General features: G+C 40.7%; 1 protein-coding gene across 6 annotated transcripts in view; it reads right to left on the reverse strand.

Moving 5' to 3' along the window:
- RBMS1 (RNA binding motif single stranded interacting protein 1) overlaps positions 1–26,260 on the reverse strand; it is a 487,977-nt gene that overhangs the window by 85,856 nt on the left and 375,861 nt on the right. For all 6 annotated transcript variants that reach the window (XM_089659943.1, XM_089659931.1, XM_089659920.1 and 3 more), the window contains exon 3: positions 10,209–10,267. In XM_089659943.1, coding sequence (XP_089516069.1) covers positions 10,209–10,267 — 59 coding nt within the window. The remainder of the gene's footprint in view (positions 1–10,208; positions 10,268–26,260) is intronic.

The raw sequence follows: 26,260 nt of genomic DNA on the forward strand, positions 1-26,260 counted from the left end.
ACTCTGGTATAAAAATGCCAGTGAGAGATCCAACCATCCAGCGTCCACCCATAAAATATAAACAAAAAAAAGAGAAAAGAAAAATTTTTTATTTTTTTTTTAAATTTATTGGACTGACCCTTTAAATTGCTTGAAAATTGAAAAAAAAAAAAAGTTTGACAGGCAAGTTTGTCATCCACATCTGTCACACAAACAGTTAAAACTACTCAGAATGGGAGAGAGCCAATGCACTAATTTGGAGCACTAACAACCATAATGAGCGCCTATGTATGTGACCAAGCTATGCCACGGCGGAGGCACTGTCAGGAATAATTGCAGGATTGGTGCTGACATGGTCAATTAAAGCTGTAGTGCCAATTACTTGTCTGTTCCAAGGACAGCAGCCAACTCTGTATGGCTGGCTGGAGCTGCAGCTTAATATTGAATATTCCCCTCTGAAAGTGGACATGCTGCAATATATCTCAGTGCAGAGGAGGATTCCAATTAAACATAAAATTTACTGCAGAGGGAAGACCAGAACCAGAGGTGTCAGCTGTCCTTTAATAGACTGTTTGTCCAGCAGAACACTTGCCAGCAGCGTATGTGCATGGGTGTTGCATATTAATTTTGCAGAGGGACGCAGTCTGTTGCATACTTTATTGAACTGAATAACTGTTTAATTAGAATGCCACGTTATATAGAACCAATTTCTGTTTCCACCTTGCAGTTATACGTGGATAGGGATAGAGCGCATGGGACTGCATAGAATACATGGGACTGCATAGAATACATGGGACTGCACCACCACTGCTCTGAAACAGTAGTTTCAGTAGTTAAAAACGGTCATAAAGCATAAAAGCACTTATACATAGACTTGATGCAACATCACAATACCTGGATCGAGTATTATTCATGGATTGGGCTGTCCATGTAAAAAGGCATAGAGTCATCATTCAATTGCTCTATATACAGCATATGAGTGGGTATTTATAATAGGAATATGCTGCTAGATTTGGGGCCCGGTCATACATTTTATATGATTTCCAAATAGCAACTTTATTTTGGAAACGTATTTGTGGTTTTTGTGTTTTGGTACTTTTTTTTTCTTTTGCATATAGGTTTCCTCCTGTATGAAGAGTAGAGGAGCAGAACAGTGGGGACCTCTGGAATCCTTATTTACTTTTGACCTTTGTTCCAATATTTCTGCATTTTTATTTAGCACATTTTTGTAGCATGTCAAAGTACATTTTTGATGCAATGAAATGCATTTTTTATGAATTGTGCATTTTTGTTTTGATCAATTACAATCAATAGCTTCCGTGACTTCATTAGATGTCCTCTTCCTTGTATCTGTTTGCTCTGTATGTCATTGTGCTGAGGAGTCATGTCTGCTATGCCATATTTTTTGGCAGCAGTCGCAGCTACTGCCGCAATGATAGAAGTGGTGGAAATTCTGTATCCCTTTCTGTATAAATCACATGGGAAATGTCCTCACAGGCCCTCTTGCACTTGCAGTGATCCGTGTAATGGTCATTGCTGGGACTGTACAGCAATGTCCCTGGCCTCACCATTTATATTCGTTCTTTAATATCAAGTTTAGACTGACCTGCTCAGTTACATCTTCCTATATTGCCTGTTTAGAGTAGATGCTACTAGGAGATTTGTTGGAATACATAAAAATGTGCCAAAAACACACTAAAACGTGTAGGCAGGTTGAAGTGGAGTCCACTATGCAGCCCACTTAAGGGTTTCTCTTTTAAATCCTTCCTGGAAAGCAGATGGATTTCATTTCCTTCCTGGCAGGATCCCTAAATTATCTGGGGAGTAACTTAGCTCAGGGTAGTTGCTGGCTATGGGAAAAGGAGGAGCCATGAGAGAGTACCATCTAGACCTTTTCAACACAGAGGAACCCTTGGAATAACTTTCTGGTCCCAGAGAAGCCCTGCTGAAAATTACTGTATCTGCAACGAATGATACATTAGTGTGATGGCTAGTGGGAAGAATGCTCCTTACACTTGGTCACTGGGAAGAATTACCCCCTTATAAAATTGTAGATAAAAAGATCAATGTCGTCAGTGGTAACTTATTGGAGAGGCAGAAATTGCTAATTGCCAAGAGCAACCTCTGAAGGAACCTTAGGGTCCTATGGAACCCTGGATGAGAAAACCTGATTTAGACACTGAGATTTAGCTTTCTTGCTTCTCTTTGGAGGGGTCCCCTGGAGCTGGACACATAGGTACACCATCATTCACACAAACATATGCTGCCTTTGAGTGGAAAACTATATGCATAGAGGAGTGAGATAATACTTGGAGACTGTATGGATACTGAAGACACACTTAATGCACTTATGGAACTGACTGTTGCAATAAAATTGTGTTGGACCGAGCCACTAGCAGTTTCTTGTGCCATAAGTGGATTCCAGAAACCTTGTGGTCCAGTGTTGGGAAATCGACCTGTGGGTCGAGTTAGGCAGAGTATTCCTTAGCTACTTCCCCCTTCTCTTTGTGGAAGAGAATCGCAGTGTAACCAACAGCAACTCAAGCCTGGTATAGCTAGAAGCCAGTGGTGAATAGGCAAGGAGAGGTGCTACCCTGACACCACCCAAGTCTTCAGGCCTGGAACATCTGGTATCCCTGGGCACAGACAGTTGTCACTAGAGGACAGGAGCATGGAGAGTGGACTTGCAGTTCGACCCTAGGTCACGGCACACCATAATTTCAGATGGCTGGTAGACATGCTAATTTGTGAGGGTTCTGGTCATCACTCAGCCGGTGAGTGAACCTGGGTTAGCTCTGGTTGTCACACAGTCAGTAAGTGAACCGGAGTGAGCCCTCTTTATTATGTGGGCCCCGTTGGGAGTTAGTGGGTACCTCTGGCACAACAGGTGCCCCTGCCTACACACACACGTAGATTGAAGTCTATGGTGCTATACATACACTATGATGCACTAGAAGACACACCTGCAACTTTTTTTATACCTCCAAGTTTCATGGAAGCGTGTTTCAGGTGTGAACAGGTCCCACAGTCAATGTGATTCCATTTGTCGTGAATTGTTGCACACCAGCTGATGCACAACAAGTTGCACAGGTGTGAATGAGGAGAATATCAGTGTTAAATACAGCAGAAGTGTTATGTGAATTACAAAGACAGGACCACTTCAGCAGACCTATAATTCTGTATAGTAGGCAGCAGATATTCTTTACTACATCATAAAGATGATCAACAACTCAAATTTTAATCAGAGTTCTGTCTTTATGGAAAGGAAAAGAATGGCAGAAGAAAGCCAAAGCTGGCAAGAACTATACTAGCGGCTTGCTTCCACTCAGCCCAGTGTGGAAAGGTATTGATTCCCACTGTAATGTGGAAAAAGCTGAACGCTTTCTTTTTCCTACACAGACCTCTCCTGTACTCAGCATTAAGAGGCAGACAAGGATAATTAAAGTGGTCATTTAAAGGACCACTGAACCTAAAATAAAAGCTACTTGATGTAAAAGAGCTTCTAATAGTATTCTATGTGCATAAAAGAACGCATCCACTGCGGTGTAGAAAATGAACCACTTGACATTGCTAGTTAAGGTAGCTTCTTAGAATACGAGATGTCTGCATTGGTGTGTCGTGAATGCATTGATGTCCTTTGCTGGTGAAGTTCTTTGGAGAGGGCATGGAGGTAAAGATTTAATCCCAGCTTTCTCTCTCTTCTATGTGTGCTACTCTGCAATCCTCCAGTTCTGGATACAATAGCTAGGGGCTAACAACTAAATTTGGTAAGCTGCATAGTGGTGGTAAGTGTGTGAAGAAGTGTTTATGGCCACCATAAGATAGCCACAACCCTCAGGTGGTTTAACTATCCAACATATGCCAGAAAAAAAAAAAAAAAATAATTGTATGAACTGACCCTTTAAGCACCTAGACCTCACTAATGATTTCTCTTCTACTAGCCAGCACTGCAGAAGGAGAGGCATTGCAGTGACTCTGAGTGAAGTCTCTTGCTGCTTACTCATGGGTGAACAGTGAAATCAGAGTCATCTGACTGAATTCCTTTCTTGGCCCATTGATGCCATCTCCCCTTTTAAACTAGCAGGAGGGATTGCTATTGACATAAATAGCAGGGAACATGACGCCTTAGTATGTAGAGTCCCTGTGTCCCACCCGTGTCGCCATAATGGTTGCAGGTTACGGCATGGCTTTCATGTGATGAGCGACTCTAGGAAAAAAAAAAATGGGTCAAGAATAATTTGCCTGCTAATTAAAGGGACAGGAGATAACTCTCCACCATGCCTTTCACAGAATAAAGAACGCACACTATCCAGAGATGTGTAATTAAGTGGTGCTTAAATTGACCCCCTTCTAATTAGCACAGCCAATTTGCACAAAGTGTAATCCTTTCAGATTATTAATACTGCTAAACAACCTCAGTGACGGGAAGAAACCAGTTCCTTTCTTAGCGAACAGACCTCGCAGGCAGAAAAGTTTAGTATGTCTGCGGAGCTACGTCTGAACTGGCAGAGGGTTATTTAAGGGGCATTTATTCCACCCCCTTTACTTTTTGTATTGCATAATTTAATTAAAATACAACTCTGAATAAAATTTAAAAAAAAAAAAAAAAAACTGCTACAGGACTGAAAAGCACATGGTGTCTTCAATTCCACAAGCTCTGTGTCACTGCCCCTGCCACCTCCCATCTACTTTTTAAAAACAGATGAAATATAAAAACATAATCTGACCGCATGTGGTCAGTTTAAAATAAACCATGTTAGCCACTTTTTTTTCCCCCCCTAAAAGATAGTTGCAGAACAGTGGCCAAGTGGTTAGCACTTCCAACTATGCAGCACTAGGGTCATCAGTTCAAATCCCAACCATGGCACTACCTGCCTGGAGTTTGCATGCTCTGCCTGTGCCTGCACGGGTTTCCTTTGGGTACTTCGGTTTCTTCCCACAGTCCAAAGACATGCTGGTAGGCTAACTGACTTCTGTCTAAATTGTTCCTACTATGTGTATGTTAGGGACCTTAGATTGTAAGCTCCTTGAGGGCAGGGACTGATGTGAATGTACAATACATATGTAAAGAGTTGCCTACATTGATGGTGCTACATAAGTACCTGTAATAACATAATAAAATAGTTGCCAGGCCAATTACCCTTTTTCTTCTTAAATCACTTAAAAGTGGTAATAGAGTCTGCAGCTGGTGACATGACTAGAGCATATGCACTGCGCTCTGAACAGATGGCACGTGAGTGTGCCATCCATTCAATGCGCATACGTGGAAGTGATGTCATTGGACATTTAAACAGCCTAAGCCCACAAAGTTGGAAGACCGGGTGAAGCTGGAAGCCCTGACAGCACGCTGTTGAAAGGCTCCATTTCAGAGGCGAGTCTTTCATAAGTGTGTTAGAATGCAATGCATACTAGCACATTATGAAATTACCTTGTAGGGAAAATACGCTTTAACAAGGATGCAAAACAGGAAAGTTGTAGAAAGTCAGAACTCTGATTTGCTAACGTGTTCTGGGTTTCTTACTCAAAAGCAAGGATATCAGCTTGACAGCCAGGGAGAATTATATAGAGACACCAGCAATGGTGGGGCTCCATGCTTCTTCCATGACAGATTTTCTTTAATTATTTCTCCCTTCCAAAAGGAGAACGTAAAGAGCTTGCACTGCAAGCCTGATCCAAAGTTCCAATTGGCATGCAACAGTTTAATATAAAAATGTACTGGCCATGCGATTACTTGAGTTCCTTTCCCTACCAGGGTTCCTCCAAAGTTTGTTAAGGGTTCCTTGAGCAGTGGGCAACGGGAAACGGATCTCCTACCTACACTTACCACCAACACAAGGGGGAACGTCTGCACTGACCATTATTGTTAGGGGACACCAAGGTGTTCCCAGAGACCAGAAAAAAAAAATTTCATGGGTTAGTCCAGTGTTAAAATGTGGAGAAAGGATGCTTCAGGTGAACTGAAAGGATTTCAGGATTTTGAAGAAAAACATGAGTGAACTATTCTAGTAGAACTACAGGCATTTTTTTTCATTTTGGATAGAGTAAGGGAGGGTTATAACGCCTGTGTTTTTTGTTTTTTTTTTGCTGTGTCCCATTGGGGAGATTTCCATTCAATTCCTGTCCCATAGCCAAAAGAAGAGACAAAATCCCCTGGGGACCCCTAGGTCCGATTTCCCCTCTTACTTTTTTGAGGACAGTCCAAAATTTGTTTTTTAACTTTCAATGATAATGGTAAGCAGGACAAATAGAGAGGGAGGATCTCCCTAATAGGGACACAGGCAGCAATTAAAAAACAAAAAAAAAAATAACCACTGACAGGTGAGGTGATCCATCTCCACTATCCAAAATTTACTTGTACTTTAAAGCAAAACTAAAATCTGAAAAATGCTCACCTCTGCTCAAGCGATGCAGCGTCCATAAGCTCCCTCCCTCAGAAGCATCCTCTCCCTGGCTTCTTGCGGATTCTTTGGCTGTCTTAATTCTTTGGTGTAGGACAACATGACGTCCGTGCACATGTACAGGAGTTCATTCGTCCCGATACCAAGGCATGTACACTGATCTGTGCCTGCACATTCTAAGGCTCCATGCACACTTTTTTTTGTTTTTTAACCTCAAAAAAACGCTAGGAAAAAATGCTAGATTAAAAAAAAAAAAAAAACGCTGGTAATAGCCTTTGATAGCTTTGAACATTTAGCATTTTATTAGCCATTTTTACAGTACATTTAGAGAAAAAAAAACAAAAAAAAACAAGGTGTTCTGAGCGTTTTGTTTTTCCTGCAGGAAAATAACACTCCAAAAAAAAATTTTTTTTTCTGCTACTAGACACTGAATCTAAAGAAAATGCTAATAGCTTAAAGTAGTGCACATAGAATAAACACTATTTAGCAGCTAAAAGTGGAGGGAAAAAAAACAAACAAAAAACTGACAATAGCTTCTAGGAGACAAAAAACAAAAAACAAAAAACCAACAAACACACAACACACTAGTCCTAAAGATTGCAACAGGCAGGCGTGTACATTTCTTTTTGCAGAAGAAGCATGTCTGCAATAAAGATAGTCTGTTCATTTTTTTTCACTTTTAACTTTACTTCTGCTTTGATACTTTAATTCAATATGTTGAGGCTCATAAGCCTTTGGGATTGTATATTGACAGGGATACCCTGAAATATTGGCACTGGCAAAAAGTTAGTGAGTAGTCCATTTAAAAAAGGGACGGTTCAACCAAATCCATATAACAGAAGCACGACCAGCGGAAAGAACAAAAAGGTGTGGCTCTGGCTACAAACTATGGTGCCAAGTGCTGCCTTCCCATCCTCATACCAGGCTGGTAACTACTATACAGAGAAGACAAGACCCAGCGTGTCCTCTACACAGAACAATATATCTGCTTTGATTTCAAAGAAAGATTCTGTGTGAGTGGCATGCTTCAATAGCACATTTTTATGAATAAACCACTAAATACTGTTGCTGTAATGCACAATATATTATCCCATGGAGGGGGGTAAAAAAAAAACAAAAAAAAACACACACCTGGTTTTGGAAGCAAGATTAAAATTCAGGGCCAGATTTATGCAAGTTTCACAGCTTTGCTGCACATACATGTTTTTATTAGCATTTACGTTTGCAGGTGGGTTGGCTGGCCGCCCTGTATAGGTGTAAATGTATCAGTTCTATAATAGCTTTACGCTTCCGCACTACCTGGCACCGTCTCCAGGCAAACACCTGCAGTCACATTTAATTTTGTTACATGGCCCTTTTAGGTCTTCATAAAGTTTGCTTGGTTGTCGTGCTGTAGTTCCTCATTTGATCTGCAATAGCTAATATTTTGCAGTCACAATGCTGCTGCATCAGAGAACATCAGGTAGGGGTGATATAGCCACTCATTGTAAAAGTAGTCTCCTTTTGTGCCGCTATTCTTCCTCTGGGGGCAACAGCAGTGCACAGGTAGTATTCTGAGGGCCCATTTACACTTGTCGGAAAACATATGGCATACCGCATATCAATGTACTACAGAGTTATCCTTTTTATTGTGAATGGGCCCCGATTTCTGTCCTCTCTGTGAGCAGAAGGGGTGAAAAGGGCCAATAAGTGCTTTAGATGCCCTCTTGAGGCTCAGATCTTGCTCACAATGCTTCAACTTGGGAACATCACTTAATTATTGGACCATATAAAGCCACCTTAAGTGCTAAAAATTTAATTTCACTCTTCTACTGGAAATACCTTTAAGACACATTGCAGAGAGAACTGAAATTTCAGAGTTAATGAAATTTCAGAGTATATGTAAAGTCAAAATCACTAAAATCCTATATAAACTTTAAAGTCTCAATGAGATTTCAGAAGTAATTTTCAATATCTGAAAAATTTGCAGCTTTATTAGTCCAATACCAGGTGATTCGGCCATTAAAATCCTTTGAGGCCCTTCCTGTTATAGCATAAAAAAATATTAGGTTGCGAAACAGGCTAAAATGGGCCTAAACTTATCAATCTTACCATTTTCCAAATAAAACGTAAAAAACGTAACAGCCTAGGAGATCTTTCCATTTATTTTTTTTATTTTGGAAATGGGAAGATTGAGACGTTTCGGTCCATGTTGGACTGTTGCAAACACAATGCAATACTGTTTTTTTATGGTTTGAAGTTTAAAAGCGCCCTAAGAAGATTAGGGGTGTTTTAGGTTTGCAGCTATAGTACAGCCTTAACAATTCTCTTTCTGCGCTGTTGGATTGCATTTTACCTTCCTGTTATAAGGTGACAACGCTCTGTCCCCATCTCCCAAATTTGCTGCTGAGTTGTCGATTGAGACAAGTGGCCATTTAAACCCTGCAAATGAGGAAACCATGCAGCTATCACAGGAGTGTATCCATGTAGCCAGGGCATGGCTGCAAAGTGACTGAACATGGATTTAAATATTTATTAAATACAGTAGGCTAATGCAAAGACCTTGCTAATAGGAGACAGTACAGGCATTAAGAGTATGCTGCTATTCTCACATTACCCGATGGTAATCTGAAGCAAGTCCATAGCCAATCTATATTTTACCTGCAGCGGAGTAAACTAAGGCCAAGGACCTGGTTATGCTGTTTATCTAGACTGCGCAAATCTCAAAAATGGATGAACAGAATTATAAACTCTAAAAAGGTACAACAGATAGATAAATGACAACTGAAAACACATATTAGCCGTTTGCCTACAGTCAAACAGAGCCTTTGCTATTTTTATACCCAATGCTGCCGGATCACATATACCGGCCTATTTCAACCGGGCTGCCCAGGCACCCTGTGGTGCCTTCAGGTATCTTCAGGGGTGCCTTGGCAAAACACCTAAAAATTGCCCAAAAATTGTATACAAGCCATAATTTTAGTTACATAAAGCCACAGTTTCATTGTGCACCATTACGACTTTCTAGCCACCGCTGACAAAAACCAATGATGTCATCAGTCAACAAGGACACTGGGCCCCTACACAGCATCCGTGCTTGCGTCTCACATTAGCTGAGTGAGGGTGAAATTTTGGAAGAGAAACATTGGAATACTAGTCAGTATCAGTGTGAAAAGGTGTATATGGTTTAGAAGAATAAATCACCTCCGACGTTGGGTGTCCTACATGTGCAGATGTTGCTGCAGTGTGAAAAACAATTCAGTTTTTTACATTTTGTAACCAGTGCCTCAAGGTGCAAAATTTCAAAGGGTGCCTTGACTGAAAAAAGGTTGAGAAGCACTGACATACAATTATATATATTCTATTGGCCTGCAGTGGTCCAACACCACCCCTAATCACACTGCTCCAATAACAGCACTGTTCAAGGAATGAGAGCTCAATTGATTGGAGCAGTGTGTAAGGGGTGGTGGGTGGTTGAAACTGGCTGATGCTTGTGTGTGAGCAGTGGTCTGACTCTCCGAAGTGCTGTCAGCATAGGGTGTTTTGATCCTTGCTGCATAGAACTAAAAAGGAAAAAATACCAGCACATTCATTACTGTATGTAGCCTGACTGCATTCCAGTAATACAGTCAGGATACATTTGGCCTGCACAGGAAAATAGAAATATTATACTTATTAGATTACAAAGACTACTTCAGCCTGCATAGAGAAAGTAGAATCCCACAAAGTGATGTTGAAACATTTTAGAACCTTGCTGCCTAGAGCTGTACTTTAATGCAATTATCCAATGTAAAAATGTGCATACTAGAATTTAGGGTTGGAATGAAAAATGCTGTAATTCTGGAAACATACCTTTACATTTGTTTGTTGTTTTATCCAAGATAGCTTTTGTGGAAACAATCTTGCCATATCTAGAAATGAAATAAGAGGATGACACATTAATATTGCTAAAAACATACTGGCTTGCATAATGAAAATATAAACATCAATGATAAACCGTATAATATAGGTTCCAAATGTTAGAAAGAGCAAAATAATGTGACAAAAATCTGGTTTATGATGACCATTAATTATACCCCCATACCACATTTCTAAAACCTCCCATTTCTGTTTTACAGTTGAACAAAAATAGCGATGGTAATTATCCTAATGTACACTGCTAAAAAAAAATTAAATAAACACTTTGAAAACACATCAGATCTCAATGGGGAAAAATAACATGCTGGAGATCTATACGTATATGGACTAGAAAATGTGTTGGGAAAGCAAGGATGCCTCATCGTTTCATGTTTGGGGTGTCTTTGAATTCAGTACTCTGTAGGTTGATAATTTTCATTTCCATCAAAGTGAAAACATTATGCAGCAGGCTAGTCCATTCTGCTGAAATTTCATTGCAGCAACTCAAAAACGGTGCTCCGTTTGTATGGCCCCCCCCCCCATGTGCTTGTATGCATGTCTTACAAGGTCAGGGCATGCTCCTAATGAGACGACAACGAACGGTGTCCAGGAGAATTTTCTCCTAGATCTGGACCAAGGCATCACTGAGCTCCTGGACAGTCTGAGGTGCAACCTGCTGGTGACGGATGGACCAAAAGAGGATTCCTGTATTGGGAGTCGTCTCATTGTTGCCCATCAAGTGCACTTATTGTTAATTTCATCAACACCAAAGCAACTAAAACCGATTAACAACCCCCTCTGCTACTTACTGACCAGAACAATATCCCAGGAGTTTGACTTGATGCTATACTCAGATTAAAAAAGTGTTGGCACACTTTTGGTTGGTATGCTGCTCAAAAAAATTAAATGCAGTTTCAGCCATTTTTTGTGTTTATTAAAAGTCAGCAGCTACAAAAACTGTAGCTGCTGACTTAATACACAACTTACCTGTCCCAGAGTCCAGCGGTGTTCTCACCCGTGCCATCCCTTCTCCTCCACGGAGCTAGCATCTCAACTGTGGGCACCAGGCTGTGACAGCTTGCGGCTTCACAGCCTGGTGCCCACTGCGCATGCGTGAGTCGCGCTACACCTAGATGGTCCGGCAGTCTCCTGGGACCTGTGAAAGTTCCCAGGAGACTGCGGGAGAGAAGAGGGGGCCGAACTTCTGGCTCACTTTGCCACAGCGGACTGAGCAGGAAGTGGGAGCGGGTACCTGTCAAAACCAGGTACCAGCTACCCCCCCCCCCCCCCCAAAAAGGTTCCAAATATGGCAGTGGAGGGAGGAGGTAAATAATCAGAGCTTCAGCTTTAAGTTTGAGGTTTACTGTACAATTGTGGAAATAAGATGGACATTATTTCCTAATCCACTGGTCAGGTAAGGTCAAGTCTACGTAGGCTGAAGTATGGCAGTTCCAAAAAACAAAGGGGATGAACACCTTGCAAAGGCTGGAGAATGACACTAGAAACTCTATACAATCACACTGAATTACTTACAAGACAGATATAGATATATATATATATATATATAAATAAATAACTCATCCATTCAGTGGCTTCCATGTGACTTTAGCAGGAGAATTCCTTGACATTCATTGGGACCTGATGGAGTGAGTCACTTAACTTTCTGCAACAGGAACAGCAGCAGATATACACCTAAGTTCCCAGCTGCACCTATTTTTAGAGATCGATACCAGGGAGTTTCACACTCTCCATATGATTCTCTGGTAATTATTATAGTCTATGTTATAAAGAGTAGCATGTGTGAGACCCCCACAACTTGGCTGACTAACGTTTTCAGCATGGGCAAAAAGACAGGAACTCCGGTAAGATATCACATTACTGGAGTGTCTCATGGCATCCACAAATTAATTAATATGATCATTTGAGCAACTAATCCATGCACTAAATCGGATTAAAGCATATATAAAGCGAGTGTGTAAAACTCATTGTCCAAATAATAAAGACATAATCGTTTTTAACCTTTGACATATTGGTCCGAAAACGTAGATCACTGCTTTGTATGTAAAGTCTGTGCTAAATGTCAAAGAACTGACCATTGGCACCAATTACACAAATGGCCTCTCAATTGATTTTTTAATTGATATTTAAAATTGATTGACAGGGAGGAGAGTATCAATGTGGGTTGTGTCATTCAATAAAGCAACTGATATGCCATGGAATGTAGGACAGTGGAAATATTTCTACAGTATTCCAGACCAAATAAGTTCATTTTAGGGGTCGACAGGCAGTTTTAGGAGCTAGGATTCCAATTTTTTGGGCACATTGCCTGTTCTCTGACAACATCTTTTGCAACATCACATTCCTAATTAAAATCAGTAGTGTCTATGTATAATCCAATGAGGAAATCACTTTTTAGCATTACTTCTATTCAAATTGATCAAAACTGGCAGCATGTATGATAGGCATTAGAGATACAGAAAGATGTGCTGAAGTGTTTCAACTCTAAACAAAACTGAAGAGCAACATCTGCACGTTATTGGCTTTTAAAATATGTAACCTGGGCTGCCAAGAATGAGGGTGCAAAGCAAAAGCCTTATCAAGCTGTCTATCAGCTCATGAACTGGTTAAACATGTGAGTGAAGTCTTGGTTTCCATTTCCTCTTGCTGCTCCTCCTTCATGAGATATGAGTGTGTGGGGAGGCCCTGCCCTACATTCCACGGCACATCGCCCAACCCACGTCCTCTGGCTCACTCTGGATCCTATCACTGACAGGAACATGGCTTGTAGAGCCCTTGTTCTTGTCCACACTCATGACAATCCCAAGAAAACCAATAGTGATTAATGTTTGCTTTAAATACAATGACACCGAGGGAAGCCAATATTACGGTTTACAATGCTGTACAATGAAAAGAAACTCCATCAAGCCACGCTAACAGGACACACATGACATTCCATTCTGCTTCATAGGCGTCATGAGGGAGAAATGTTTTTCTGATGGACTCCAATGTGACTGTTGATAATGCAAGACTATTTATTTTTACCTTATCTGCAATCTATAAGTGGGAATATTATTCCTACTTCTATAAATACTCCAGTCGCCGTAGACTAATGCAATACCTCAGCAAAAAAAAAAATCTTAAGAACTGGTACGAAGGAAGCTGAAAAGTTACTGTAGTCATAGTAACTCAAAGTTTGATTTTATTTTTTTTTTTTTTTGTAATCCTAGCTGAAAAACAATTTACTATGGGTTAAAAGTAAGATGTGGTCTATGTTGCTGACCAACTTGGTAATTGCAGTTAAGTTTTTACCACTTTTAGAACTTCTCTCAATAAGGTTTAGTGCCAATTTTCTACACTTCCAAATCCAGCTTTGCTTTAGGCCTTGCTCTGCTGTGCATGGACTGCCCAAGGGAAGGTGAAGACAGCCACATTGCCTGCAGACTAAATGAGATTGCTGTTGTAGATTCACTTGCATTTACCGTATGCTGCTCTCAAAGAATAGAATAAATGAGCCCTTGGATAATTAGAATTGTGGAAAAAATGCAGAATTCAGCACTGTCAGAAACTAGGATACATGTGATTCCATTACTAAGACCAAGCAATAAGTGGGTTATCGAGGAACAGTCAATGTGCCCGAACAGACTCCTTGGAATTACCCAAACCTGATGTAATGCTTTGCGGGGGCAGTCCGCTTGTTTTACACCACACCCCTTCCAGCTTAAAGCTGAATTCCAAGAATTCAGCAACTTTGTAGAAATAAAAAGGCACTAGATAAGTTCAACAAGGTTTCCCTTCCAGCTCCTGGGCTTATCTGTATATGTGACTGGTTTATTGTACTTCAGCAGCATAGCTGGAGCTCAGACACTGGACTCTGCTCCTCCAAGTATGTGGAGTCAGTACAGTTTCTATGTCCCACCCTCTCCTCCTCCTGCCCAATCACAGAAGCCTTTGTATTGTGTGAACTCATTCACACAATACAAAGGCTTCTGTACATGAACAGGAGGGGTAGGCTATGCCCCTCTCCTATCACAGACTTGAGTGCAGAATGTATCCTTCTGGTAGAGCCATAAACCTACTGGATATAAATACTACAGATAAGCCCACATGACAGGCAGCTATTAAAGACTCAACTCATTGTGTGCTTGTACTTTTTTACAAAGCAGCTGAGTTAATGGAATTTAACTTTAAAGCAAACCTGAGCTTTGCCCATTCAGCAACATATTTGCTTTAATTCCCCCATACTAAGCAGCATATATTTACCTTTCCTTTGCTCCACTTGCCACAAGCTCAGGAAAGTGCATGGCATTTTTGAGTATGGAGGTGCATGTGCCCGCAATCAGTATTGTCACATGGGGAGTCTACATCCCTATGTAAGCTTTGACTCCAGTATGTGTAGCTGACCCATGGCTTACTTTAGGTTCTGGAAGTTAAGAATGTGCTGCCAGTGATGGCACGATTAAAGCACACATATTGCTTTGTCCCTGGAATGGGAAAACGCAGAAGTTCACTCTAAAGAAGAATTGCACTGAGGCGGATGACCGCTTTCTTTCATTTGGCATCGGCAGTGATACTAAGCACTCCACTTTGTCAGTCTACTTAGGCAGTCTGTGTGACTCTAGTCAGGATAATCAATCAACGTGGCAGCTACAGAAGAAGAGAGAATGCTAGAGAATATCTTACTGGTTTTAAAGGTTAACTCCATTCACAAATGGCATTTCTTCTTGCCTTCCAGTGATGACATTTCTGCACCCTCCTACAAGGTCATAATGAAGGTGTTACTCTCGTACATGTGCTCTCCAATTATTGGTTTACTCCACATTATAGAGATTAATAAGGGGTGTGTGACACCATCATTTGACTTTGCAATTGTCCCAACAGTTGGTGACACTAAACATTTCTACCATCTACCACTTGAGTCTCTTGGAAGATTTTTTGCAATTACGTGACTTACATTTAAAGAATTAAAAGTTGCTGACATTTAGCACTGTAAGGAAAAAAAAAAAAAAAAGTTAAAAAAAAACTGTTCTATGGTATACTTTAAGAAAAGTAGTAATGATTAGTACTGGTACTTCGCTCAACGAAACAAACTGCCAGCTGTTTAAGAGCTAAAATGAATATGCACTCCAATCAGAAAAAAACCACTACAACATTATTGATTGCATATCTCCTTGCCCTATGTGCTGCTTGCCAGGCAGTGCAGCTGGGTTTCTGGAATGCCAGGCACACCTGCCTTCTGTTTCCGGACCACAAGGATTGATGGCAGATTAAGGTCTCAGGAAACAACCACCTTTTCCTTCCTTCAGGAACAACATGACTGTCATGAGACTGACAGAAGCACAGAACCAGGAGGCAGAGAGATGAAAAAAAAAAAATTTAAATTTAATATGGTCTTGCTGATCAGGAAGGAAAGATGACATGCAATGCCAAAATGGGAGAGAACTCAAAATTCTTAACCACAAATTTATACAAAAGTAAAAGATATTTTTAAGCACAACGCCTCTACCTACCCCAAGTGTTCTAAATGCAAATTTTTGGGTCACTAAACGATATGCTCTTATCCAATACAAATATATGCACTTTGTGTTGCAAAAATATAATCAGTTTTGAACGATTTTAGAATATGTGGATATTCATTTTGTTGCATGTGATCACACTATTGCACGCTTGTTCAATAGTATGGGTATCTGGATAAATGGTTTCACTTTTCTGAACTAGTCTTTAAAAGAGACTGACGCTTTGGCATTCAGGTCTCCATCAGAATACTCAAAATATTAGCCAGGGTTTCCAGGTATCCTTCCATCCAGGATGCAGTGCCTGAGAGGCCAAGTGCTAGACTCAAACAGTCATGTGAGGAAAAATCGGAGGAACTCATTAACCCTATGCAAGCGCCAACACCATCTGACATGATTACACAGGTTGGCTCTGTTGGTAGGAGAGTGTGTGGAAGGTATCAGTGATGTAGAGGGAAGCTGTGCTTTCAAGACAATCTACCATTGCTCCCTAAATAGGAATTTAGGTGACAAAAAACATTTCTGCAATGCTTGCCTTCCATCCAAGTCTGGCTCCACAAAAGACCACTTTATGGTGTACTAGAAAAATTAAATTAAAAAAAACACGGTTACTGTGGAAATGCGTATATGATACATGGAGCGGCCTGCTCGCCTGTAAAAAACACAAAAAAAAAAAAAAAAAAACAAAAAAACACAACCCCTAAGAAAGCACCCAAGGGACACAGATATATAGCACCCTATGCGGCTTGTACCAGCTAATTAATCCAACATGTACATGTAGGCACAAGAGAGGGAAAATTGTTAAGTAAAATTCTAAATTCATTATTAGGATATCAAAATACAAAAACAACCCCTGCCCCCTAAAATGTCAAAACCACATTCCTTCACCAATGTACTAACCATAATTTTTCTGGGAGTATAAGTCTGATCCATTTTTTCTTTTTTTGTTCTTATAGGGCTATTTTTATTTAATTGCCATTTCCTTCACCATGGGCGTTGTGTTGCATGGAAATTTCTCACATTTAGTCAAATAAGGTTGAATTTTGACAGGTTATAGTAGAGCAGTTAAAAAAAGGGGATAATTTCGTCCATTCCGTTTTTTTATATTGGGTAATGGCTTATGTACTTGGGGAAGAGATGAGGAAACAAGAACTGCCCTTAAAGATGCCCCTATATTTAAAAAAAAAAAGTGAACAAAATAGATCAAAAATACACATCCCAATTCTCATTCAGATTTTTTTGAGTCATAAATAGAGAAGGGAATAAATCCCTAGAGGTCTTAGAAAACTGGTAATACCAGCTGAGCGCCTCTGTAATGAGTCTAGCTATTGCTCACGGTCTAGGTTATGAAACTTATAGTGGAAGAATTTTTCTTAACAATTTTCCCCCTCGTGTCTACTTGTTGAATTAGCTGGTACAAGCCCCGTGAGGTGCTATATACCGCTGAGTCCCTGGGGTGCTTTCCTAAGGGCTGTATTTTCATTTGATGGTGCTCCCCTTCCTCTAAATCCAGGAAGTCGTTGATATGGTATGACCTGGGCTAGAGTAGAATAACTGATGTTATAATGCTAATGCAATTCTCTGCAGTTTTGGGGGCTGCCCACCCCCACTGTAAAGAATGACCCTGGGAACAGCCAAGACAACTCGATTTAAAAAGGCATGTATTATGGGAATTGGGTGCAGAAGGGAGTTTGTGGATTTTGGTAGAGATGTGCATTGGTTGGTTTAGAAATGTGTTTATTGTAAGATCCCCGATAGTAGGTGTAGGGTTTAAATGGAACCAGAAGAAGGGAGTCAGTCAATTTTCCAGAATATCCTAAAACCTTTAAAACCGGAAAAGGACACCTACCCTACTTGTTTTATGTACAGCATTGTTCTCTCTCAATGACATCCGGTGTACTATATCCTCTTAAAAGTCTGGTTTGTTAACATAAAGGCCCCATTGGATAAGAGCGCCACATATTTTCTCAATTTCCCTTAGTATACTGTTGCCCTGAGCCAGCAGATTATCTGCCTATGGCAAGCACATAGCCTGAAAGTAAACTGTCATTTGTGATTTCCCTTTAGGCAAAATTGGTAATGTGTTTGTTTACACAGCACATATGTGCAAATGATGGTGAAGAACACAGATCAGTTCCATCTGTGACTGTACTTCTAAACAGACTATACATTCTAGGAATGAGAGAAAGTATGTAAAAGAATAGAACATAGAACTAGGACAAGTCTTACAGAAGGACACAGGGAATGTACATTAGGCCAACAGTTTGAGGTATTTGATATTTCAGTATGCAACATGAGGCCTTATCTCTATCAGAGGGAGATCCTGTACTCAAGATGACCAGAATTCAGGGATCCGTCAAACTATAGCCCTAAACAGCAATTCTCCAGTAACGTGTTTATTTAAAGCCCGAATCTAGTGAAATTGCTTTTTGTCTTTAGTTTTGACTTGAGAAAAGGGTTAGAACCTTTTATTACAGGACAAGTCCTTTAGAATGTGACTACCATATCCAGACCTGGATAAATAAGAACTTGAACAACGAAGACAACCTTTACCAGGTCTTCATTACAGTCTCATACTCCACTGGGGAGATTTCCTCTCCGTGTGTTTCAGTAACACCAGGACAAGAAATAATTTGCCTACATTTGCAGTAAGATATTTAATGGAATGGAAAAATCTTTTGAACATTTTACTCAACTTTACAGAAGCAAAAAAAAAAAAAAAAAAAATGGCTTGGATGTGCAATTTTAGGATCAAAAGCCATTCATGTAGCTTTAATATTTAGGGAATGTCCAAGAAAGGGTTGCTTTCACATTTTAAATGGTAACTACATTCATGCAGTATTTTCCAGACTTCAACTTGTATGACGTAGAAAACACAATTGAGACAATAGCCAGTTTGGTGACATTCAGCCTGCAGTGCTGTTATCCTCATTGCGCACACCCTTAGTGCGTACTTGGGATATGGTGAGGCATTCACACGCTGGTTCATATTTATAAACATACTCCATGTCACAGGCTACCTATATCCCAAGGTACTAGCTGTAGTAGAGCGGTTATCTAATGACTGCCTTGCATGCAACAGACCCAACTGTTCTAAACAGACATCTTTGCTGCTGGTCTTGTCATTCGTTTATACATGTGCAATATCTGTTTTAAGGTCCTCAAAAACACTTACAGTGGATATAAAAAGTCTACACACCCCTGTTAAAGTTTCAGGTTTCTAAGATGTAAAAAAATAATAAAAGATATTTCAGAAAGTTTTTCACCGTTAATATGACCTATAAAAAAACTGTACAACTCAGTTGAACAACAAACTGAAATATTTTAGGTGGAAGTAAAAAACTAAAAAATGATATGGTTGCATAAGTGTGCACACCCTTACACTAATCCTTTGTTGAAGCCCCTTTTGATTTGATTCCAGCACTCAGTCTTTTTGGGGATGAGTCTATCAGCAAGGCACATCCTGAATCAGCAATATTTGCTCACTCTTCCTTGCAAAAAAACTCCAAATCTGTCAGATTGCGAGGGCATCTCCTGTGCACAGCCCTCTTCATATCACCCCACAGATTTTCCATTGGATTCAGGTCTGGGCTCTGGCTGGGCCATTCTAAAACTTTACTCTTCTTCTGGTGAAGTCTTTTTTTTTTTCGATTTGGATGTATGCTTTGGGTGGTTGTCATGCTGAAAGATGAAGTTCCTCTTCATGTTCAGCTTTCTAGCAGAAGCCTGAAGGTTTTGTGCCAATATTGACTGGTATTTGGAACTGTTCATAATTCCCTCTATCTTGATTACGGCCCCAGTTTTAGCTGAAGAAAAACAGCCTCAAGGCATGATGCTGCCACCATCATGCTTCACTGTGGGTATGGTGTCTTTTTGGTGATGTGCAGTGTTTTTGCACCAAACATCTCTTTTGGAATTATGGCCAAAAAGTTCAACCTTTCATTGGACCAGAACACATTTTCCCATATGTTTTTGGGACTTCAGTTGTGTTTTTGCAAAAATGTAGCCGGACTTGGATGTTTTTCTTCGTAAGAGAAGGCTTCAGTCTTGCCACTCTACCCGATAGCACAAAAAAAAAACAAAAAACGGGAGATTGTTGTCACATGTACCACACAGCCAGTACTTGCCAGATATTCCTGCAGCTCTTTTCATGTTGCTGTAGGCCTCTTGGCAGCCTCCCAGACCAGTTTTCTTGTGGTCTTTTCATCCACTTTTTTGGGAAGGGGGGAGACATCCAGTTCTTGATGTAGTCACTGTTGCGCCATATTTTATCCACTTGATGACTGTCTTCACTGTGTTCCATGGCATACCTAATTCCTTGGAAATTCTTAAATTCTTTTGTACCTTTCTCCTGACTGACACCTTTTAACAATGAGATGCTTTGGAAGCTCTCTGTGGACCATTGCCTTTGCACTAGGATGTGACTAAATGTCAGGAAAGACCTACTAGAACAACTGAACTTTATTTGGGGCTAGCAGATGCACTTGAATATGAGTCAGTACACACCTGCCATCATTTTAAACATGATTATGAATGCGATTGCTTAATTCTGAACACAGCTACATTACCAGTTATTGGAAGGTGTACACACTTGTGCAACCACATTATTTTAGTTTTTTATGTTTACACCCCCCCCCCCCCTTAAAATATTTCAGTTTATTTTTCAACTGAGTTGTGCAGCTTATAGGTCCCATGAAAGGTGGAAAGAGTTCTGAAATTATTTATCTTTGTCGCTTTTTTACATCACAGAAACCAAACATTTTAAACAGGGGTGTGTAGACTTTATATTTACTAACTGACTATTCTAATTAGTAAACTGTTGCATTAAAAAAGGGATTCCCCTCCCACCCTCTTTTTTGAAAACACGCAACACACCTCCAAATCAATTAAAGTTCATTCATGCAGCTTTGTTTGTCCTCTCGTTTCATATGCCATACTTTAGCACAACACTATAAAAAGTAAAAAAACACCCTTATGACAACCCTAAGGGCAATGATGTTTGGCAACAACATCTAATTAACAATCTTTATTCCACTGTCATGCTAGTGGGGCCCACCCAATGGACCTCCTACAACTTATCACACCTCATACTCATAAATGCTGACTTGGGTTAGGGAGGATGCTTCATAAATTAAAGCAGCACTAAGAAAACATCTAGCATTAAAGTGAAACTCTAATGTGCAGCTCAGAAAAACATGCTTCTTTTGTGCCCATACTTTGCATTTAGGATTTTTTATTAAAATGTACCAAACTAAAGCCGACATTTGTATTAGCAAGTATACAAGAGTTAGGATGTGGAAGAGTTTGGCATCACTTATTGTGAAAATGTTTTTTGCTCAAGCAACAGTTTCACTTTAATGTCAGCTCCAGTAGAAGCATATTCATTTATGACCGGTATTTATAAAGTGCAGAAAATGTATATAGCGCTTTTCATATTGTCCAGTCCCTCACGGAGCTTACAATCAAAAGTCCCCACCTCACATGCATATATAAACACAGTAGAGCCAATTTGAACAGTAGCCAACTAACCTACCAACATATCTTTGGAGTGTGGGAGGAAATCCTAAGTACCCTGAGCAAACCCATGCAAGCAATGGAAGCACATGCAAACCCCATGCAAGTAGTGTCCTGGTTGGGTTCCCAATCAGGGACCATAGGGCTGCAGGCAGGAGAGTCGAAACCCGGCCACAAGTTGAGCAAAATTTCTGTCCTGCTGGTTGCAAGAAAGAAGAACACTTTAGTCCCCAATCAATCTTCCCACAAAGCCATTGTGTTCTCCTGGAAGTGAGGACAGGGGGAACAGTCTCCGCTGGGAGAAGACTGACTATTGCTAACAGCTATAATAGCCGCTTGCAATAATCGCATGTAAAATACAACAGGCCGGTTGTACTCAAGTTGATCAATCACCTTTCGTACATTCAGCTTGCCCATACATGGTTTGAATCTCAGCCGATTCCTGCCGTCAAATGTCACTTATGCTGCCCATATGTATCTTCTCTTTGCCACAATGACTTTGTAAGCTGCAAGTCGATCTTAGTGAGAGCTTAGCAGTGCTCAGATCCCAAGCAGCCAATCACCAGTGGCGTTACATGGCAAGAGGTGGAGTAACAGGTTTCCCATACCTGGAAGTACAGGGAGTTTCCCTCCTCTCAGCTGCCATCAGAATGTGGTGGGGAAGCATAGGCAAGTATGTGCAACCATGGGGGCTATAATTAAAGTGAACCTGTTACATTTGTAAGAGCAAAACTCAATTCATTATGGAGGCGACTACAGAGAATTTTTGACCAAAAGGAGGCAATTACGACCCCTCCCCTGAAAGGTATTCCTTGGCTGAGCTTTCTTGGGAGGCGAGTTAATCAGCCAAACTGGATTTTCCCAGCCAATCCCTACTGTTTTCTCCTGGGACAGGCCAGTGCCAGGAGATGTTTGTGGAGTGCTCCCCCTCCCCTCTACAGATAAACATTCACATCTCCCCAATTAAAACATGTATTTTTGTAGAACAATCTTTGTAGGAGACCACTAGAACAGGGGGGGCACAGCTGGTCCCCATCTAACGGCTCTAGGCAGCTTTACAGAGGTGTTGAATGACAATTGTGGCCATCACACCAAATTCTCCTACATAGCGACGTCAGAGCATTGCCATGGTATCAATTGAATATAAAAGACACCTAGAGTAGGTCATGAATATTGCAATTCTATAAAACATACTAAAGCCTGTATCAAGCACAGCAAATAAAACTACCCCCCATATTCTCCATATTAAAAACTGGTTCTCTTTAAAAATTAGCTTGGATTTTTTTTTGTATTACTTTTATCCCTTATGCAATTCTGTACCTAGGAATTTCTCCTATTCTGGTGTTCTGTGGAAGAGACCTTGAAAAAAAATTCCTGCTTGCGTTGCTCTCCTCTGACCACTGTATATGGCTATCACTTCAAAGTGGCCTTTCCCTCCAATACCACACTTCTTTAGTGTAGTCTTTCCAAACCTTGAACATGAAGGAACTCTTGAACAACTGTCTGGTCTCAGAAGAATTCCCTGCCAATAATTACTATATCTATAGCTCACAGTACATTAGCATGGTGGTCAGTGGGACGAGAGCTTCTTACATTGGTGGTCATTGGGAAGAATACGCATACAGATAGCTAAAAAGATAAAATTGGTGTCAGTAATTAAATATCTAAAAAGGAGGCAGAAATTGTTCACGGAACCCCTAGAAATCTCTGGAGGAACCCTTTGGTTCCAGAGAACCCTGGATTGAGAAAAGCTGCTTTAGTGGTACCCCTCCCCGCAATGTAAAATGATGAATTTAAATGTTTCACGTTATAGACCACCCCCTGCTTCCATTCTCACCTAAGTGAGAATGATATCTCCTCTGCTCATGAAGCCTCCTAGGATACTGGGATACGCACATCCTATAAATCAGGAGGCACCAGCTTTAATAAAGCAGACTTGGTGGTGCATCATCGGCTGCTTTAAAGTGCATCTCCACTTTTGTTGAGGGGGAAAAAAAATCCCTTCTGGGTGATCAACGGACATTGCAACTTTGTTGCAGATTCCTACCTTTTTCTGCTCTGAAGAATTAGCAGTTTGTTTCACCATATCCTTTGCAGACTAATTCTGAACGGGAAGGTCTGGTTCATTATAATCATCCGATGAACCCTCAGTGTTCTAATGATGAAAGCAGCAGTGTGTGCATTTCTTTGGAAGTATTTTATCCTTGGGGAGAATCTCAAAAAAACTTTAATTTCATTACACGGGGGTGCCTAAAATCTGACTTGTATAATTGGGTCACTAATTCTCATAATTTCCTGCTTGTATCTTATTGCAGACTTCTATTTCTGGGGGCATTTTTTACATTAGGGTAAAGAATGCCTCTGGATTGCGATATAGTATATAGCAGCAGCTACAGATTGAAGGGTGTATACACAGGCGTGGGGAGGCTGGTGAGTGATGTTCCGCTTTAATATCGAATTAAGCTTTAATATCAAATTAAGGCAACTCCAGCTGCTATTTTATGCCATTCATACAAAGGCTTTTGGATCACTCATGGCAATAATAATTTGTAAAAGTGGGTGGGGCCTTATAGAAAGCAAACTAAAGAGAAAAAAAGGACTAAAAATACAACAGAGAAAGTGATATATGTGTCAAAAATGCTACCAGTGAGACATTTGAAAACTGAACGTAGGCTTTAAAGAGAATATAATAAAACCAAGTCATGGAAAAATACAGCCATGATTCCAAATTTGTCCTGATCACCGCAAGAGAATGTTTTCACTCTAGTTTTTCCCAGAACAGGAAACCGGCTGAGGCCTTCGCAGTCGTAAGTGGGATGAGTAATGTAATCAGATGAATGCGAGTCCCCCTCTCGCCTGGAAGGGTGGGGGAGACACACAGAGTAAAATAAATGAGAAACAGAAGATGGAAATGAGAAGCCAGAAGGATGACTCGGTACTTCTGACAGTCAACGCAAATCAAAACATTTTTATAAAACCTGCAAATGAGCGTATACATGTCGAGTTCTACGTAAAGTGAACCAGCACAGCGCTCATACAAACAAAACAAACTGCAGAAAGCTAAAAGGCAAGTACTGCATCCTACCATATGGTATGTGCCTGCACTCTACATTCTCAATGGAGTAAAATAAAAACCTAAAATTTTGGGCAGGAGAAAAAAGTACACCCACCACAGGACTGTGCATGGTGCAAGGGAGACCAACTGTCACATCTTGACCTAAACAAATATCTACTTTGAAAAAGAAAAAAAAAAAAAAAAAAAAGTGTTCACATGAGTACTTCGGTGACCGTAAATTCCAGTGTTCTGGTATTTCAATTAACAGTGGAACTTTAGGCTCCACAAATGGTCAGACAGGCAGGGTCTTAATGCAGAAGAGACATGCTTTGTCTTCTGCATTAATACTTCTCACCTGCCTGTCCACCCCTGTATAGTAAGCTACGCAAGCACACCTCACAAATTTCGGCAATGCCGAATCTGACAGAACTCCCGCACATACACGGGAGTGACGTCATCTCCGGCAGGCGACTGAGACCCGGCAGTCGTACGCCCAAAGATGTCAGCAATCGGCAGTGAGTTCCAGTATATGGTATCACTGGATTCTAGAAGAGTAAAGTTCTGCTTTATGCTGGTCATACACAGCGCAAATTTCGAATGGTTCTTTATGAAGTGGGTGGTCCTATTGGCATCCTACTGCCCGACTTCCTTTGACTGAAAAAAAAAAAAATTTATGAAATTAAAAAAAAAGGTGGAAAAATGTTGGGAGAACAGCAACTGAATCCAAACTTCTGCTGTCAAAATACCTGAATAGTGCCTGCATGAGGCATTGACAGATTTCTCTACCTGCACTATTTAGGCCCCCATTCACACCTGGGCGTTTGCGATCGTGGGCAGAATTGCCGCGATTCTGCCTGCATTCCCAAAACACTCTTCAAAGATCACAAAAATCGCACAATGCCAGTTCATGTGCTATTGATTTTCAATGGCACCAAAATGCAGTGTGGTTCTGCAGCGAAAGTCGCATGATAAAATAGCGCTGCAATCACCGCAAACTGCATCGCACAAATCCTGTCACTCAAAGAGGAACAAGAGCTTCTTTAGGGCGACAAATTTTGCACAGTGATGTTTGCCATGATTTATAGTGCGACAATTGCGGCAGAACCAAACCACGTTTTGATGCCATTGAAAATGAATGGCACCCAAACTAGGGTTACCACCTGAACCCTTTAAAACCAAACACATTAATTATAGGTGGTAATTAACTCACTTCGAGCCCTATGTGAATTAAATTAGCCTCAGAACCTGTGTAATTAATGTGTGTTCGGGTTTAAAGGGATGAGGGGGCAACCCTAACCCAGACAGGCATTGTGCAATTTATTTTGCAGAGCGTCTTTGGATTGCAGGCAGAATTGAGACAATTCTGTCCAAGATTGTAAACGACCAAGTGTGAGTGGAGCCTTAGTGCAGATGGAGGAATCTGGCTGAACAGAAAAATCTATGTGTGTATGGCCCGTGCTAGAGCCGACATACTCCTAAAAAAAAAACAAAACAAAAAAAAAAAAAAAAACTTTAAAAGTAAAAATCCTGCCCAGCCACAGACACAACTAGAAGTCTGCTATTGCCTTCAATCAGAGGCACAGAATCGCTTCAGAATAATAAAGTGGAACTTTACTTCCCTTAGCACCCACATCTTTGCACCTTTTTTCCCTTCCCAGGTTTCAGGATTTTTGGGACCATCATGACTGGCCACACTGAGATGTCATAATTCCCACACGTGCAAACAAGCCGCCGCCGCCTCCCCCCCCCCAAAAAAAAAAACCCCACTCGATGGACCACTCAGAAACATAGAAAAGTGATGTTAGAAAAAGACTAAGTTGGGTATACATGTACAGTGTTCAGCCGGTGGGTTGAAACACTAAGATTCCCATACCCACAAAATGTATGATGCAGTGCAGGTTTCTCTCCTACTGTTCTATTTGATTCTG

This window comes from Staurois parvus, unplaced genomic scaffold (genome assembly GCF_062004578.1).
Source record: "Staurois parvus isolate SC_StPar_1 unplaced genomic scaffold, SC_StPar_1.0 ptg000031l, whole genome shotgun sequence".
In the NCBI taxonomy this organism is placed as follows: domain Eukaryota; kingdom Metazoa; phylum Chordata; class Amphibia; order Anura; family Ranidae; genus Staurois; species Staurois parvus.